Here is an 18758-nt window from a genome sequence, read left to right as displayed (position 1 = left end):
CGTTTTTTAACATCATCACGTAGTGCAGTTTAAGATTAGAAGGGAACCTGGTTGCAGCAACTCAACACTGACACATTGTGGCTTCAATTGGAACTGCACAATATTTCTGCGTAGTGCAGCGCTGCCATCTAGTGCTTGAAGTGGGAATTGCATCTTAAAATAACAGTCACCAAGAGCAAATAACATTAATCATCATCATCATCATAATAATTGCTGTATCTTGCCATCTTCCTCATGGTGTCTAGGAGGAGTTAAGAGTCTAGTTAAGCATGCCGTATGCCTGTTGAGGTGAACTTCAATATTTATTAATGAGCTTGCCCTGTTACATGAACTTACTTTCTGTGGCTAGCTCTCTAAGTTACCCCTCCTGTGGTCTGGTAAGGTGACATTAACAATGCCTGCTGTAACACTTGATCTCACTTTCCTCTGACAGTCCATCTTCCTCCAGTCACTGACAGGCACTTTTCGTAATGCCCTCCCCAAAAAAAGTATATTACGCGTTTTGTTGTGTATTACTGTTTTATTTTCCTTTTTCCTGTCGCCTTCTGTTTTCATTATTATTTTGAGCACCTGCGAGTGCACCCGCATTCAATTTGTTTACCAGCCTTGGTATTCCCGTGGTGCTGTCTGTCATCGTTGATAGACAGGCCACGGACAACAGTGCCCTCTGCAGGTAAAAAGAAATCCCTACCTCAGAAGAAAACTGGGCACCTGTGTGGTGTTTCAAGTACACCTGTTCTGTCTCCCGTGACAGTGAATTACCCACCACCCTTCCACATGCCCTCACTCAAAAACCCTGCCCTGGGCTGTTACTGCAAGCAGTGCACTAGATTTTGCTCTTGCTTCAGATGCAATGTCTGTAATTCAGTCACTGTGTAATATCTCCCTGCAGGAACCTCAGAGATGTCATCAGAGAAGAGCATGCCTCAAGAGGCTGAACTCCAGGTAGAAATGAAGAAAACGCAGGTCAGTCGAATCACTTACTTTGCTGAGGACACCAGAGACGTGCTGAGCTCGGAGAGAACTCTGGACGCTACACCCATTGTCCCAAACCCTCAAGACCAGGACAAACCTCAGGGTCCAGCAGACATGTCTCCTGTCACCTCTACTGCACCAGCACACAATATCTTGGGGAGGGGGGGGGGTAGGGGTTGGTTTTTTAAGGGGGAGGGGGGGGGGTGGGGTGTAAAAGAGGGGGGTCCTGAGATTCCAGGAGACACGCCTGTCACATGTCCATCAGATACATCATCTGTCATCTCCACTCCTCTGGACTCTACAGTTCCTGAGGATCCAACAAACAGTCCATCCACTGCCCCCGCATCTGTGTCCCCTCCTGGAGAGATAAAGATAGACTCAGTAGATATTGACTCTGTCTCTCTGAGCTGGGGAAGACCTGGTAATATGGATGGGATCCCACACAGCTTTTACATTATCTACGCTAGCTCTGATGAGAGTGACCAAGATATGACCACTACTGCACCCTCTAATTTTACTGTCATCTCTAAGCTGAGACCTGGGAGAGAGTACAGCTTCACAGTCACCACAGTGCTGGAGAATGGGACCCAGAGCACACCTGTTTCAACATCTGCCTGTACAAGTCAGGATCAGTTCTCTGCAGCTCGGGGTATTAGCCTCTTGATTATCTCTACTTCCTTTTTGTCTCATTCCAGCTCAAGCATGTCTTGTATTTCGTGCATTTGTGACGATACATGAATCACATGTGATGGAGAAAAGGCTCTGACGCTTGACCTAGAGAGTAACAGTTAGTATCATTTTAAAGAATTGTTTCAAGGGCCAAACGGGAATTAATTGAAGCAAGCCTTTGATAAAAAGAGTCTATCAACCCCTGATCTGTTGTTGGATGGCTTCCCTCTTGAGCTGGTGGATGGAGATGCATCAAATATCCCTGTAAGGTGGGTGACCAATGTTCTAACAAAGCTCCATGAGAAAGTCCAACATAAGAGCAGGGTGCTGGTTGTAACAGTGCTGGGAGTCCAAAGCACTGGGAAGTCTACCCTCCTCAACACAATGTTTGGGGTTCAGTTTGCAGTTAGCAGTGGCAGATGCACGAGAGGAGCCTTCATGCTGTTAATCAGAGTCAAAGAGGATCTTAAAGAAGAGCTGAACTGCGATTTTATCTTGGTAATCGACACTGAAGGTCTAAAATCTCCAGAGTTGACACAACTAGAAGACAGCTATGAACATGACAATGAGCTTGCAACACTGGTCATTGGATTGAGTGATGTCACCATAATAAACATCGCAATGGAGAACTCCACAGAGATGAAGGATATCCTACAGATCGTGGTGCACGCCTTTCTTAGAATGAAGGAAGTGGGGAAGAAACCAAACTGTCACTTTGTGCACCAGAATGTGGGGGGACGTGTCTGCTCATGACGACAATGCAAGGGACAGGAATAAGCTTCTAGAACAACTGAAGGAGATGATACTGGTAGCTGCCAGGATGGAGAAGCTAGATCCCAACATGAAACTCACAGATGTTGTGGAGTATGATTCCGAACACAGTAACTGGTACATCCTTGGTGTGTATAATGGTAAGCCTCCAATGTCTCCAGTGAACACAGGTTACAGTGAAGCTGTGTATGAGTTCAAGAAGAGCTTGACTGATGTTTTAAAAAGCATCACAAACCAGAAACCTTCTGCACAAATTACAGAGTTCCTGGAGTGGGTGGGGAGTTTGTGGAAAGCAGTTAAATATGAGAATTTCATCTTCAGCTTCAGAGACAGTCTAGTGGCTGAGGCTTACAATAACCTGTGTGTTGAATATGGTAAATGGGAATGGGACTTCCAAAAGTGGCTGGAGAACGCTAAGGCAAAAATCTCAAATACCAATGAGCAGACCTCAAACCTTGATGAGTTTCTCAACAGTTTACAAGCTGAGTCAGTAAGGAGGGACGTGTTCATCTCATAGAAAGCTACAGAGCAACCTTTGAGATCAGCATCAAATCTCTTGAAATTGAAAACTCTGGGACAAACAAATTGACAGCCGCTATTGATTTTCAAAAAGGAATGAAGAAACTACATGATTTCAACGAAAAGCATAAAGCAATATTAGAGGAAAGAGTATTGCAACTGCTAGGAGAGTGTAGGGAAAGAAATCAGGATTTATCTGAGGAGCAGATGAAAAACAAAATTGAGAGGATGTGGGAAGACACAGTGAAGAGACTGGACTTTAAAGGTTTAGAGAAGCAAGACATTGTGTCAAATGTTTTCAATAAGCAGAGAAAACAATTTGAAAGACATGTAGGCACAATTAAAATGGTGTTAAATGAGGCTACAGATTTGACTAAATACGGCAAAACACAGTTTAATGTAACTGATAAACACTTTGATGGCGTATGGTATACCAGACGCCTCACTGATCATTTGGTACTATCAACACACCCCAAAGAGGAAGCAAATGTGTTGGTGAAATCTTTAACAGAACAGTGCACAGAGTTTGTATCACACAAAAAAAGCAGTAAAACTGACTACCGTGAGACCTACACCAGAGAGCTGTTAGAAATTATAGATGTCAAGCTGAAGGAAATTGAAAAGTTCAAGACCAACGACAAGTTTGAGGTTGACCTGAAGCTGCGCGCCTGTGGGTTTGCAGCCAGGGAATTCCAACAGATGCACGAAGATTTCTTTGAAGACAATGACCCCAAGAAACATCTGGAAAAGTCCAAACCACAGTACAGTTCTGACTTCATAGATCTTTACCATGAGAAGGACCAGAGCCTAAAGAAGGCTGACGAATTCACTGAGCGCTGCCTCCAGCCTGCAGTAAGGGAGTATATCAACAAAGCCATTGGGATAGACATCGTAGATGCAATGCTGACTCTGTGAAATACAGCACCAGCGCATCTTTCCGCTATTCTGTCTTGAAACAGCTGTTGAATAAATCCAGTTCTCATTATGTGGCTTACTGTACAAACTATGAAGGTTTTGTTAAGAATTAGATATTTGATTGTATTCTTGAGCAGTTTCAAAAAGGTCCTGCCCTTTCAGATTTAGAAGGAAAACATTTGGAAGCAATAACGAAAAAAATACAAGAAACCGTTGAAAAAGAAAATAAGACTTTAACAAAACGCAAAACCATTTTTATGCTTGGAATGGAATTCCGAATGGAATGAAGACATGTCTAAGTGCTGAAGTTTCTCAAAGGTGTGATATCCAGAAGAAACTTATCAATCTGCCATTCCAGCCACAGGACGAGCTGTTGAAGAGGGTGTTTGGTTGTGGAAAGCAGTGTCCATTCTGCAAGGTCCCCTGTGAGGAAGGAGGCCAGGACCACAAAGAACACCACGCATCAGTGCATCGACCACAAGGGCTGGGTGGAATTAAACAGGGTTCTGGCAAACTACTGAATTAATGTGTACAACACTTGCATTCAGTAATCAGAAATTTCAGAATAGTGTCACAGCTGGAGAGTGGCATCCCTATAAACTATAAGAGATTCGACCCTGACTGGAACATTCCCCCAGATCCCAGTATCGAAGCCTCTGACTACTGGAAGTGCGTGCTGACTACATTTAATGAAGAATTTGCAGTGGAGTATAATGCAAAGCCTGCTGCTATCCCTGTGGAATGGAGACACATAACAAAGGACTGAGCACTGAAGAGTATAAAAGAGTTGTTTAACATGAAGTAAATAAGCAGCAGCTCTGATCTACAGTGTAAAAGCATTCTAGTAAAATAACACCCTGGTTGTAGTCTTGAAACAGGTGTTAAATCGAAGGACATGTTTTACTATCAGATGTAGGGCTCTTGGAGGATTGTTGGTCTGCCTATAGGCATCAGCTTTTCCTTCTAGTATCCTTTACTTCATAAGTCCAACAGACGCCTTTGATTATCACCCATAACTCCACAAGAAATAAATACAATACAATTCATAAGCAAAGGAAGATGTCCTCTCATTGTGATTGGTGAACGAACAGCAATATTCAAGGCTTACATTTGTTAAGACAACTGTGATGACAAATGTATTATATCCTAAAATGTGATAATTTTCTTTAAGTATCTTCAGAGTGTGTGTGTATTTTATAGCACACAAAACAACAACGTATGTTCTTTGTCTTTGTCGATAATTAGTTACAGAATATTCAGAATTGACATATAACATTTTGCTTTGAGGTAGGTATTATCACTAATATATATATATATATATATATATATATATATATATATATATATATATATTATATATATATATATTTTTAATTACTGACAAAACTATGGCTATTGAAACTCAGGGGGGCTGTGTGAATCATTGCTGGAGTCACAGTCCAGTATAATATATAAAACTATGGCTGTTGAAACTCAGGGGGGCTGTGTGAATCATTGCTGGAGCCACAGTCCAGTATAATATATAAAACTATGGCTATTGAAACTCAGGGGGGCTGACTGAATCATTGCTGGAGCCACAGTCCAGTATAATATATAAAACTATGGCTATTGAAACTCAGGGGGGCTGTCTGAATCATTGCTGGAGCCACAGTCCAGTATAATATATAAAACTATGGCTGTTTAAACTCAGGGGGGCTGTGTGAATCATTGCTGGAGCCACAGTCCAGTATAATATATAAAACTATGGCTATTGAAACTCAGGGGGGCTGTCTGAATCATTGCTGGAGCCACAGTCCAGTATAATATATAAAACTATGGCTATTGAAACTCAGGGGGGCTGTCTGAATCATTGCTGGAGCCACAGTCCAGTATAATATATAAAACTATGGCTGTTTAAACTCAGGGGGGCTGTGTGAATCATTGCTGGAGCTAAAACTGTACAATGCACTAGTAAGATCTCATCTTGAATATTGTGTTCAGTTCTGGTCACCTCGCTGTAAAAAAGATATTGCTGCTCTAGAAAGAGTGCAAAGAAGAGCGACCAGAATTATTCCGGGCTTAAAAGGCATGTCAAAAGCAGACAGGCTAAAAGAATTGAATCTGTTCAGTCTTGAACAAAGAAGACTACGTGGCGACCTAATTCAAGCATTCAAAATTCTAAAAGGTATTGACAATGTCAACCCAAGGGACTTTTTCGACCTGAAAAAAGAAACAAGGACCAGGGGTCACAAATGGAGATTAGACAAAGGGGCATTCAGAACAGAAATACAGCATATGCTACTCGTCTTTTTTTGTCCTTGTTGATAACGCAGTATCATTTACTGTGTCTAAAGTAATAAACTTCCATTGTCAACAGCTTTGAAGCCAAAGTGCAATTCATTTCCTTGAACAATAAAAGTGAAAGCATTTTAAACCACTTTAAAATCTGAAACAAAACCTAGATAGACTGACACTAGGTTTTATTTTATACTCTTGTCACACTTGAATAAATGCTTAGAACCTTTTGATGGCATGAAAACAACTCTTCGGGAAGAAACAAAAACTAAACAGAGCAACAGCTTGAAAAGTATTCACCTTCGGTCACCTTTGATGGCTTTACAGAAATGAAGGTTTCGCTAATCAATCAATACATTAACGAATGTGTTTATTTTATGTTAAATAATTAATGTGAGCCATGAACCTTTCAATATTTCTTGTTCATCTCTAGAACAATTTAAAAAGGCACCTTGCAGACTTGCTGTGGTGTCCTATACCCTATTGCCTGCATGCAGACAGTGTTAGGGCAGGTGGACAGGCAAGGGTTCCTCCATTTTGTGTCCCTGCTGATAAAGCCCCATCATTTCCTGTGTTTAAAGTGTAATAAACTCCCATTTTGAGTCCACAGTGCAATAACGATTAAAGTGAAACCATTTTGTTAAAACCTGGAGCAGGTCCACCTAGATAGACATACTGTGGATTTTATTTGATCCTCTTGTTATATTTTATTAAATTGTTAATAATCTAACACTTTATTTGTTATGAAAACATCTTCTGGGGAAACAGAACATCTGTTAGAAAAAGATTGATTGCTTGAAATTAATTCATCTTTCTTTTTTGATCAAATACAAGGTCACCTGTGAATGAAAGGTAAGTATTTATTTATTTATGCATAATATTTTAATTTTTAATTGAATAATGGTATTTGAGAAGGTAAATTAATTTTTTTTTTTTTTTTTTTTTTACTTAGGCTTACTGAGATAGTTTTCTTTTTATTCTTTCGCTGGAAAAGTCTTGTTTTTCTTCATTAAAAAAAGTTACTGTATGGATCAAAATGTCTGATAATGCAAATTAGTTACCATGAAAATGTAATTCTATATTGACAAACTACATATCTCAGCAGTCTCACTACATGGTAGCCATTATATATATATATAAGATGTTTTTTTAATATATTTTTTCATATTACATATTCATATTGTTGTAATTAAATTATATTTATTTCATTTTACCCTGCATGTATTTGCACTGTAGTTTAGAGTTATTTTACAATATTTCATATATAGCAAAGTAGAATATATGTTTACTATTTTAAATAGAATATATTTAAATATACAATGCATTGTTTATGCAGGGTGGATTTGAAGATTAGTTTTATTATTAATATATTACACTGTGTAACACAATTTTTGTTCCTGGGTAGTAAGTGTTATTTCCTAATTGCTTATGCCTCAAAAGTATAGAAAATGGCTATTATTTCCCACAAACTTTGCTTTTGTGACCAGGACAGTGATATTTTGAAATATCACTATTTCCAATGAGAAAACGGGCGCGGGTCTCTTCGTTCACATAAAGTCAGAAAAAAACAACATATGAATCCAAATTAACATGTATTTATACTAAAGTAATACAAAGATGACTACAAAAGATTTAGAAGCGAGTAGTTTGGTTCGAGATTTACGATTATACTGTAAATTTAAAAATGTGTTACACGGTGTTATTAATATGAACATTGAGGTGTATCTGGAGCATACAACGTATAATTTGCCAAATGTTTAGAATACTTTCAGGTAGGAAGAACAGATATTAACCTTTGACTGTTTTACAGCAATGAAGGCTTTGCTGAGAATTGAAGATCTTATTCTGATTCTTCTACAGGTGTACTCTGCGCAAACAGGTGAGGAAGAAATACTGTTAATATATATTTTTTCTAAATACTGTCGAAAATATGTAATTAATGTGTGTTCCGTTTCTCTACCTCATTACAATTAATAAATAAATACACAAAGTATTGATATATAATAAAAGGCTATGTTATAAATATATCTCTGTAGTGTAGGCACAAAATAACCAGTTGTAAGTATGAATATGTATAGTTACTACATCAAAAATATCTTCATATTTAAACATATTTTTATTGGTATTTTTTAAAAAATATATCTTTAGATATATTTCTTATGTCATCGGCCCATGTGAAAGTTTACCATGGTAGATTTGTACACTAATTTTTCAGTTTTCCCACAAGCTTTTTCAATGGTCACACTATGTATTTATTGTACAGTAGCTTAGAGTAGTAATTTTACATGTGCTGTACAATGCTTCCCTGTGCGCTACTAGTGTAAGAAATGTTATGGGAAATGTTTGGGGTATTGGTTCAGCGATGTTTGATTGACACAGGGATTGTTTAGTTAAGTCTGGTGGAGCGGGAGAGAGGCAGAATATGGCAACTGTTCCTGTTGTTCAGTTATGTCTATGGATCTGATTTACATAAAAAAGAGAAGTGTTCAAGGACCAAACAGCCTTGTCTAGTTCTCTATTTAAACACCACATACAATGCTACACTAGTTTGCTGCACTATGGGAAACTTTTGTAAGGGTTAATTTACCATTATTGCTTGTTTTCTTTTAAAATATGTTTTACCAGACCTCTCTGAAAAGTGTAAGGTACTGCACGCAGGAAATATAAGTGTGCATTATAAATACCATATGGGAGATACTAAAATTGGAGAAGGAATCTATGAAAAAGACCTAGGAGTTTTTGTTGACTCAGAAATGTCTTCATCTAGACAATGAGGGAAAGCTATAAAAAAGGCTAACAAGATGCTCGGATACATTGTGAAAAGTGTTGAATTTAAATCAAGGGAAGTCATGTTAAAACTGTACAATGCACTAGTAAGACCTCATCTTGAATATTGTGTTCAGTTCTGGTCACCTCGCTATAAAAAAGATATTGCTGCTCTAGAAAGAGTGCAAAGAAGAGCGACCAGAATTATTCTGGGCTTAAAAGGCATGTCATATGCAGACAGGCTAAAAGAATTGAATCTATTCAGTCTTGAACAAAGAAGACTACGTGGCGACCTAATTCAAGCATTCAAAATTCTCAAAGGTATTGACAATGTCGACCCAAGGGACTTTTTTGACCTGAAAAAAGAAACAAGGACCAGGGGTCACAAATGGAGATTAGACAAAGGGGCATTCAGAACAGAAAATAGGAGGCACTTTTTTACACAGAGAATCGTGAGGGTCTGGAATCAACTCCCCAGTAATGTTGTTGAAGCTGACACCCTGGGATCCTTCAAGAAGCTGCTTGATGAGATTCTGGGATCAATAAGCTACTAACAACCAAACGAGCAAGATGGGCCGAATGGCCTCCTCTCGTTTGTAAACTTTATGTTCTGTGCTTTGTAATGCTTACTTATGCTTTAGCTTTCACTGTACTTTATTACACTTTGCTGTGCTATGTCACACTTTTCTAAGGAAAAGGCAGACATATTTATCGTCTTAAATGTATTTCTTCAAGCTTTCAAATCAAGCTTGCAATCCATATACCTTATGTAAATGTTTTTCAAAGCATGTTGAATATCAGAAAATTTTTATAAACCCTCTAAAAACAATATTTTAAAGAGTCCTTAAAACATCCCTTATAAATCAGTCAATAGAATACTCCTTAAAACAGTCCTTAGAAAAATGTCCCTATGTTGTTGTATCAGTAATGCTATTTAAGATTTTTTGGTCCACATGCAGTGTATGTAGGTAGCTTTCTTTGTCTTATTTATATTCATTTCTGTGATTTATAATAAGTTAATGCACAAACATGCACATGCCTTGTTAATTTTTATATATACCCCCCCCCAGACAAAGTTACCCTTCTAGTGCCAAGCGATCCTGTGGCTGCTCGAGTAGGTGAGAATGTCTTGCTTCCGTGCCAACTCTCTCCAAATGTCAGCGCTGTCAAACTGGAGGTGAAGTGGCTTAAGCTAGAGGATTCGTATCCAGTCCATGCATATGCAAAGGGAGCCGACCTGAACGGCATGCAGAGCCCAGGATACAGAGGCAGGACTCACCTCTTTAAAGAAGAACTGGGCACTGGCAACGTGTCTCTACAGCTCAGCAGCGTCAGAGTCTCGGACGAAGGAAGATATGAGTGTTACGTGGTCTCATCACAATGGTTCACAGATTCACCGATAAACCTAAAAGTTACGGGTAAGCTGAAATATACTGTTATAACCAATTTAGACATCAATTTCAAGCAATATAGCTTCATTCCTGAAGGAATTCAATGGCTCTGAACCCTATTGACAGTGCTATGGCAGGTGAATCAGTCCCATGCTGTGCTATTGACAGTGCTATGGCAGGTGAATCAGTCCCATGGTCTACACCCTATTGACAGTGCTATGGCAGACGAATCAGTCCCATGTTGTACACCCTATTGACAGTGCTATGGCAGGTGAATCAGTCCCATGTTGTACACCCTATTGACAGTGCTATGGCAGATGAATCAGTCCCATGGTCTACACCCTACTGACAGTGCTATGGCAGGTGAATCAGTCCCATGTTGTAAACCCTATTGACAGTGCTATGGCAGGTGAATTGACTATTGTGCTATGGCAGGTGAATCAGTACACCCTATTGACAGTGCTATGGCAGATGAATCAGTCCCATGGTGTACACCCTATTGACAGTGCTATGGCAGGTGAATCAGTCCCATGTTGTACACCCTATTGACAGTGCTATGGCAGGTGAATCAGTCCCATGTTGTACACCCTATTGACAGTGCTATGGCAGGTGAATCAGTCCCCTATTGACAGTGCTATTGACAGTGCTATTGACAGTGCTATGGCAGGTGAATCAGTCCCATGTTGTACACGCTATTGACAGTGCTATGGCAGATGAATCAGTCCCATGGTGTACACCCTATTGACAGTGTTATGAAAATATATAAAAAAGAAAATGGCATTTTAATCTGTTTTTGATTGAATCCTATGGCACGTTATTCATCTGCCCCCCCTTTCTACCTGCAGCCCAGGGCAGCTCCCCCCGCATCACTCTGCTCGGTCTGCAGGGCGGTGGTGTCAGTCTGCTGTGTGAGTCTGAGGGCTGGTTTCCTAAGCCGAAGCTGCAGTGGAGGAATGTGAAGGACGCTGATTTAACAGGGAGGGCTGTTCTCACTGAGAAGCAAGGAACAGACGGACTCTTCACTCTCCAGAGCTCTCTGCAGATATCTCAGCAAGAGGCTGACGGGATCATCTGTCTTGTAAGACACGGGGAGGAGAAGAGAATCCTGCAGACCAGAGTTCACATCACCGGTCAGTAAACCCGCACTAATTCTTAACTGATCAGATATCCACATGCATGCAGAGTATTTCAATGAGCAAGAAAGCCATTCCTGCTGCTGACACACTGTGCATAACTAACCCTGTGTCCTTTCCTCTGCAGGAGAATTCTTCACGCTGGTCTCCTCCTCGTGGAAGAGCTTGTCTGTGTTCTTTATAGTTTTTCTCATACTCGTAGGATTGTGCATCCTGGTGGCCGTGTACTACAACAGAAAGAAGATGAAAGGTATGGACGAATAACTTCATATAACAGTGCAATAAAAACATGGGACTCTATGCCTTGATTTCTTGGCATTAGGTCAATAAAAACAGATTGATGTTACAAAACTAGCGTGAAAAGTAAGGTGTATCGTATTCATAATACAGCCTTGAAAAATCAATCTTTAAAATAGCTCATAAGTTAAGGGTGTGTGAATAGCACCCCATTATTATATTATTTGATCTACAACGAATAATGCCTGTTCAGTAGGGCTGGGTTTATTGACTTTTGGCATCCATTGCAGCGCTATGCACTTACAATTTACATGTTATACAGTACAAGGGTTTGGTGTGTGCTTTACATTGTTATTCGAGTTTTTTGTTTTAAAAAAAGTGTTGTTTTTTTTTTTTTTTAGAAACCATGGAATTAGCTAAACATGATCTTGAAACAGGTACGTTCAGTGCAGAGGAGGGAGGATGTTTGAACAGCACTATAGTGGTTAAGGGGGGTGTGTGGTCCAGTGGTTAAAGAAACAGGGTTATAACCAGGAGGAGGAGGTCCCTGGTTCCAATCCTAGCTCAGCCACTGACTCACTGTGTGATCCTGAGCAAGTCACTTGTGCTTTTGGGGTGAGACGTTGTTGTAAGTGACCCTGGAGCTGATGCATAGTTCACACACCCTAGTCTTGTATCTTGTAAAGTGCTTTGTGATGGTGGTCCCCTGTGAAAAGTGCTTCTAAAAAAATATTACTTAAATCATGATACTGTTTTTTTTAATGGTTTTAGGTATTTCTAATTGAGCAATTTAAGAACAAACATGAAATATACCGTAAGTGAATGCATGCACTAATGCAATAATTTCATTTCTTTTAGAGCGTGCTGGCCTTCATAAACAAATAAGTAAGTTTTTTTCAGGTTTTCATAATAAATTAATACATACATAATATATAAACACATACAATTCAAGTATAATTTAAATTAATACAAAAAAAATAATATATGGGCATTACTGCAGCCATGAACCATGCAAAACATCTTCTATAGTGATTCAGACAGCATACATTGCACATTCAAAAGACACCATGACAGCTCTCCCCATCACCTTGACCCTGAACTGAACAGAAAGAAGAACTAATACCTACTTACTTGACTGGATTGTTTTACCCACTGTAAACATGTCCTATTTTGTTTCTGCAGAAGATACTGGACATCTCCTGAAATCAGGTATATATTTAATCATAGAAAATTGCTTACATGGTTCATTATCTGACAACAACTTTACTCACACAATTGAAGATACAATATAAAACTATGCTTATGAGACAAATTAGAGACTGCGTTGTGGAATTGTGTGACGTGTAAGCCTTACATGTGACAAAATAAAGCAGGACTGCATTGTGTTAGCTCTGACCATTTCATTTCTTGCCTATACAAAATGTTCTTTCTTGCTGCGTGTTTCTAGTGAAACGTTGATCTGGAAATGCAAGTGTCAGGTGGTGATGAGAGTCTGGTGGTGATTTGAGAGTCAAGTGGTGATCTGAGTCTGGTGGTGATTTGAGAGTCCTGTAGTGATTTTAGGGTCTGGTATTGATTGAGAGTTGATATTGCCTTGATAACTACATTTATAGCTCCTTGATGTCAGCGTAAACAAAAATGTAAAAAACCAAATTAAAGTCACCGTTCAGTGAATGGTATGCTAGCATTGCCAAATCTGGATTAGACAATACGATGACACTAACATGGATTTAAGAACATTGAAAGTCAAATTCATGGGAAGTGGCTGATGAAGGTTGTTTCTGATCTCTCTGTGGAAACGAATGTTATGGTACGACATGGCTTCAGATAAGTTGCAGTCGTGCTAGACTTTTAAATTGGCTTATTTCTTTTTCTTGTTTTTTTTTTTCTGTACAGCTTTGGGGTGCATATCATGAAAAGCACTTTATAAATGAAATGTTACTGTTGTTCAATCAACTGAAGTCAGTTGAACTGAGTTATGCTTGTGCGCTCCCCGAATATAAAGGTTGCTAATAACCATATTTCTGGTACTGTTACATTCCCTGTCCGTGAAAATAAAGACATTTACAGTGTTGGATTCATACTTGATACCCATTCTGTGATTCCAGTCCAGAAACATTTACTTTATGTCCTGTAATTTTACAAAATTGCCACCGATAGTCTCATATCATATTTGCAGGAACAGTAATTCCATATTTGCAGAGTTATACAAACAGACATTATGTTAAGTGGTGGTTGGTAAGTTTTACCTCTTGTCTAATATAGCTGCCATATTTCGTTTATAAGACATTTAAATTTTTTGGGGTATTTAGTGTATTAGGTTGATAAAGAGAAATTATTAAGCATTATTTTGTTTTCAGGCTTAAAACTTCAGACCTAAGGCACAAACATTGTTCGTTACCAGTTCAGACTCAACCTGAGTCCACCTGGGTTTGGGTTCTAATAAGCCCACCTTGTAGCATTATTAAAAAGTATTTTTTTTTTCTAGAATGGGAGAAGCTGCAGAAAAACTCAGGTAAGTTTTATTCTTAATTATAAAATCAGTTGGATGTTTTGAAGCATTGTAAAGTATGGAAGCCCAGAGATGATAGACCTCTGAGGTCTTGAACGCTTATGATTCATTATTGTTTAGTTAGTCCGTTGAAATGTATCACCTCTCCTTCTTTTAAAGTATGGAATACACTTACATCAAAGAAATGAAACAGGTTTATGATATTCATGGTTTTTTGAGGATACATTTCTGTTGCTGCATTTATTTGTTGTATCGCACAAAATGCTATTATGAAGTGGACTTGCCCTGCAATAATATAAATATATGTGGCTTCCATATTAGATTTTTAGAGTTTAATTCAAACTGATTCCTATCTCTGTCCTCCCCAGTTGCTGTGACTCTGGACCCTGAAACAGCACACCCTTGTCTCATTGTGTCTGAAGATGGGAAACGTGTGAGAAATGAAATGGAAGAGCAGAATGTCCCTGACAATAAACAAAGATTTGATGAGCATCAGTTTGTGCTGGGCAGGGAGGGGTTCACCTCAGGAAGCCACTACTGGGAGGTGGAGTTGGGGGATAGGGATAACTGGAAACTGGGAGTCGCCTGCGAGTCTGCTGAGAGGAAAGGACGTTTTGACCTGAATCCCAGTGAAGGTTACTGGGTGATTCAGTTACGCAGTGGAGGTGGGCTCTGTGCCTTCAATGTCTCTGTCATGGACCCTAAAAAAGTGGGTGTATATCTGGACTGTGAAGCGGGTAAGGTCTCTTTTTATAGGGTGGAGGATTACTTTCATATCTACACTTTTACTGGTAAATTCTCTGGGAAACTCTACCCTTTATTTGATCCTGGAACAAGTGGGGTGGACCTAGTGATATCAAGCACATTCAAGGATGGATCAAATAGGGTTGATTAACCCAAGGTAGACCTTCCCACCATTCCAGTTTTATTGTAATGTTAATAATATAAAATACTGCCGTGACAAACATGGTATTTTCATGTTCTGATACCCATTCAAAATTCAGAATATTTGAATATTGGGTCATTTGAAAAATATACATTTAACACTCCCAGAAGTAAGAATAGGTTATGAAGACCTTGCCTTACTTCACTGAATTAACTACAAAACCAATTAACTGCAAAACTAATTAACTACAAAACCAACTAACTGCAAAACCAAGGATGCCACATAGTAGTTTGTTAACCCTTTACGGTCCTGTGCCGGATCAGGTCCGACGTTACAATTTTCCCTTTCCAGTCCCATGTCTGGACCCTGTCCCACATCATCAAAAAGACGTCAAGCCCGGGTCTCTAGTCGTTTTTTCTCCAGAAAAAGCAGAGAAAACCTTTCAATGGCCGAGTGAGACGGATCTCATAGCCCTGTACGCTACAGAGATAACACAGACATAACAAAGGAGAGAGCTGCTTCTGCACCCAGCGCTCAGAACATCACAGACACCTGCAGAGCTTTGAGATGTTACACTAATAAAATAATGACTCGGATCACATTATTGAGGAGTTTGGTGATAAAACGAGTGATCAGGAGAGAGTTTATCAGTGCGCACGTCTATAAAGAGGTGTGTGAAAAATACAGCGATCAAGGGGTGGAGCTTGGCTGGAGAGGCAGTACTGAGTGTGCTGTTGATATGCAGGGCCTTTTAAACCTGTTTTACTCGGAAAAAATATATATTTTAACAGCATGTCTAAAATAAACAGTGGTTGTGAAAATAAATTGAACCTTATAGCCTGACAAGTGCTGAATAAATGGACTGCAAAGGGTTAAACATTTTTTTACATGTGTGTGCAGAGTACTAAAGTCAGCCTTTTCTTTGCAATGATCAGTGACCATAGGTGTATTTTCATCAAGTCATACTGAGGCTTATTTATGCTTTATTTAGCTCGACAGCCAACTGAAAACTGTTAAATTTAACTGAAATAAACACTCCAAATGAAAGCAAAACTCACCATTTTGGTTATTGTGTATTTACATTCCACATAAAAGAAACGTGGGTGGCACTTAAGGTCGCCACACACTGGACGTGATGCAGCAAGCGAATCTGTGCAGCAATCACATGGGACACAGGAAGTGAACTGATAGTGTTGTGTCAGCTACAGGATAACTGGGCTCAATATAACTGTGTGCTAATAAAGGATGTTAAATGATTTTTAAGCATTGGTAATTACTTGAGAAATATATTATTCAATGATACATGGTATAATCTTTTGTACTGCGTTTTAGAAAATGCCTGTAAATAAATACATACACCCCAATAATGCTCTGCCTCTTTCTGTTCATAAGGGGAGTGGAACCAAGTGGATTACCTTGGAACAATTAAGGGAGAGTTTGACTTTATCTGGGATCTTTTTACTTGCCCTCTGGTAGAAAAACACTCCCTTTTTGCTTGATGTTTCCAAAAGAAAACCTCTCTTCGGGAAGGAATGAAAGAGGGTCTGTGGATCATATGAACAGTAATTAAACATTACAGCATACAAAAAAAATACTGTCTGCAGCGTTAATTAAACTAAACTCTGGAATAATGCAGTAAACTAACAGACACTAAGAATACACCACTTTGTGAAAGACTCTATATAAAACAAAGATTGATTGATTGATAATATTTATTTATTTATTGCATTTATATAGTGCTTTTTATACAAAAGTATCGCAAAGCACTGTACAGTACATAGCATAAAAAAAGAACAAACCACAGTTCATTTGTGTAGCATGTCACACACACAACTGCACAATCAGACCATTTCAATGACGGTATACACACAATGCAAAAGCAGCAATTTTAAAGTTACATTCAATTTTATAAAAGTGTGTTTTTAGTCTTGACTTGAAGACTGTAACGGTCCCATGTTCCCTGACAAACGAAAGTAGTGTCAAAGTGAACAGGATTGTGGGTTGAACTGGATTGTGGGGCTTTGTCTATCTGTGTTTCTGTCTGTCTGTCTGCAGCTTTAATGAAACTCAACTATTTTCAGAGTGTAGTAAACTAACACAGACACCAAGAAGAAGGGATTATATTGTAGTGTCAAACTGAACAGGATTATGGGAGATTATGCCTTTTTAGTGCTATTGATGGTTTTTAGTGATATTGATGACACTGAAGGCACGTATTAACTATGAATAAGCATACAATTTTGGCACAGTGATTTTTTTTTGTACGTTTCATGAGCTAGCTGAGGGAAAAACACAAGAATTCACGGAAAGGCCACAAAATAATATAGGTTTAGCTACATCAACATTCACAAGAGCTTTTAAATAGTCCACCAAAACCAATACTGTAAAGACTATTGCTTTTGACTGCTGGCAAGTTTAAAAAGGGGCATTCAGAACAGAAAATAGGAGACACTTTTTTACACAGAGAATTGTGAGGGTCTGGAATCAACTCCCCAGTAATGTTGTTGAAGCTGACACCCTGGGATCCTTCAAGAAGCTGCTTGATGAGATTCTGGGATCAATAAGCTACTAACAACCAAACGAGCAAGATGGGCCGAATGGCCTCCTCTCGTTTGTAAACTTTATGTTCTTATATGTCTGGGGAAAATGCTTACAGTAGGGTTTTCTATAATAATGAATAACCTTGGCAGGAAAAACGGGTGGTTTGGATGATGTACTCCTTAAAAGTCTCCCCTGAGTTTAAGAGTGTGCTTAGAGTTTGCTAACATGAAATTTGCTGCCCAACCATGTGGCTTACAGATAAATGAGAACTAATCAAGAAAGTCATTATTAATTAAATTGACCGAATTTTATTTAATTTTAATTTTCAATTGATAAATATATTTAAATTCCGGAAAACCAAGGTTATGCTACGCCTTCTGATGCGGTAACCTGACCTCATGCACCAGACTTTTCGGTGAGCTAAAATCTAGCAAAATAGAGGGCATTGAGAAGACTACTGCAGATAGTAATGACAGGACTACTCTATTGCAGAAAGAGAGTTTACAATAGATGAGCTTAAGAAAAAACCTAAGTTGGGATAATCAGCTACGAACATCTAGGATAGACTATCTTGCAGTATTAGACAGGATAGTCAAATAGGATATACTAGAATGAGTGATACTGATTCACAAATAAAAGGGATGGACCTCTTAAACTGTTAACTTTAAAGAAAGAAAAAGCAGTTAAGCAGCCAGTGGGTAACCCCGGTGGTACTAATGAGAACGGAGGATGGAAAGCTCAGGTTTTGCGTTGATTATCGGAAATTGAATGCTATCACAGTGAAGGATGCTAAACCCCTGCCCCAAATCGACGATGCACTGGATATGGTGGCAGGAGCTCAGTGGTTCTTCACTTTGGATTCGACGTGGACCCCCCAGGAGAGACAGAAGACTGCTTTCTCCACAAAGTATAGACTTTGAGTCTAGCGTTCTGCCATTTGGTGTGTGCCATTCAGTGTGTGCAAAGCAGCGAGTATGTTTCAGCGCTTAATGGAAGAGATTTGCCAAGTGCCTGATCTACTTGGATGACAGTATTGAGTTTGGTGGGACTTACAAAGATAGATACGCCCTTTTTTTTCGGCTTCATTCGTCTCCTGTCGGTCTCACTCGGCCATTGAAAGGTTTTCTCTGCTTTTTCTGGAGAAAAAAAACGACTAGAGACCCGGGCTT

The 18758-nt window shown here is 39.0% G+C and overlaps 1 protein-coding gene and 1 pseudogene across 1 annotated transcript; both read left to right on the top strand.

Annotated features, from left to right (window-relative positions):
- Positions 1-903: 903 nt before the first annotated feature.
- On the top strand, positions 904-3962 carry LOC121305194 (annotated as a pseudogene).
- Positions 3963-7935: 3973 nt separating this feature from the next.
- On the top strand, positions 7936-18509 carry LOC121305192 (butyrophilin subfamily 1 member A1-like). Its single transcript, XM_041236735.1, has 7 exons — positions 7936-8002; positions 9960-10307; positions 11126-11410; positions 11541-11663; positions 14139-14165; positions 14531-14899; positions 18370-18509. Exons 1-7 carry the CDS (start codon positions 7936-7938, stop codon positions 18507-18509), a joined length of 1359 nt encoding a protein of 452 aa, XP_041092669.1.
- The last annotated feature ends 249 nt before the right edge of the window (positions 18510-18758 follow it).

This window comes from Polyodon spathula, chromosome 42, assembly GCF_017654505.1.
Source record: "Polyodon spathula isolate WHYD16114869_AA chromosome 42, ASM1765450v1, whole genome shotgun sequence".
Lineage (NCBI taxonomy): Eukaryota > Metazoa > Chordata > Actinopteri > Acipenseriformes > Polyodontidae > Polyodon > Polyodon spathula.
Note: the sequence above shows the minus strand (reverse complement) of the source record. Positions and strands in the feature narration are given on the sequence as shown.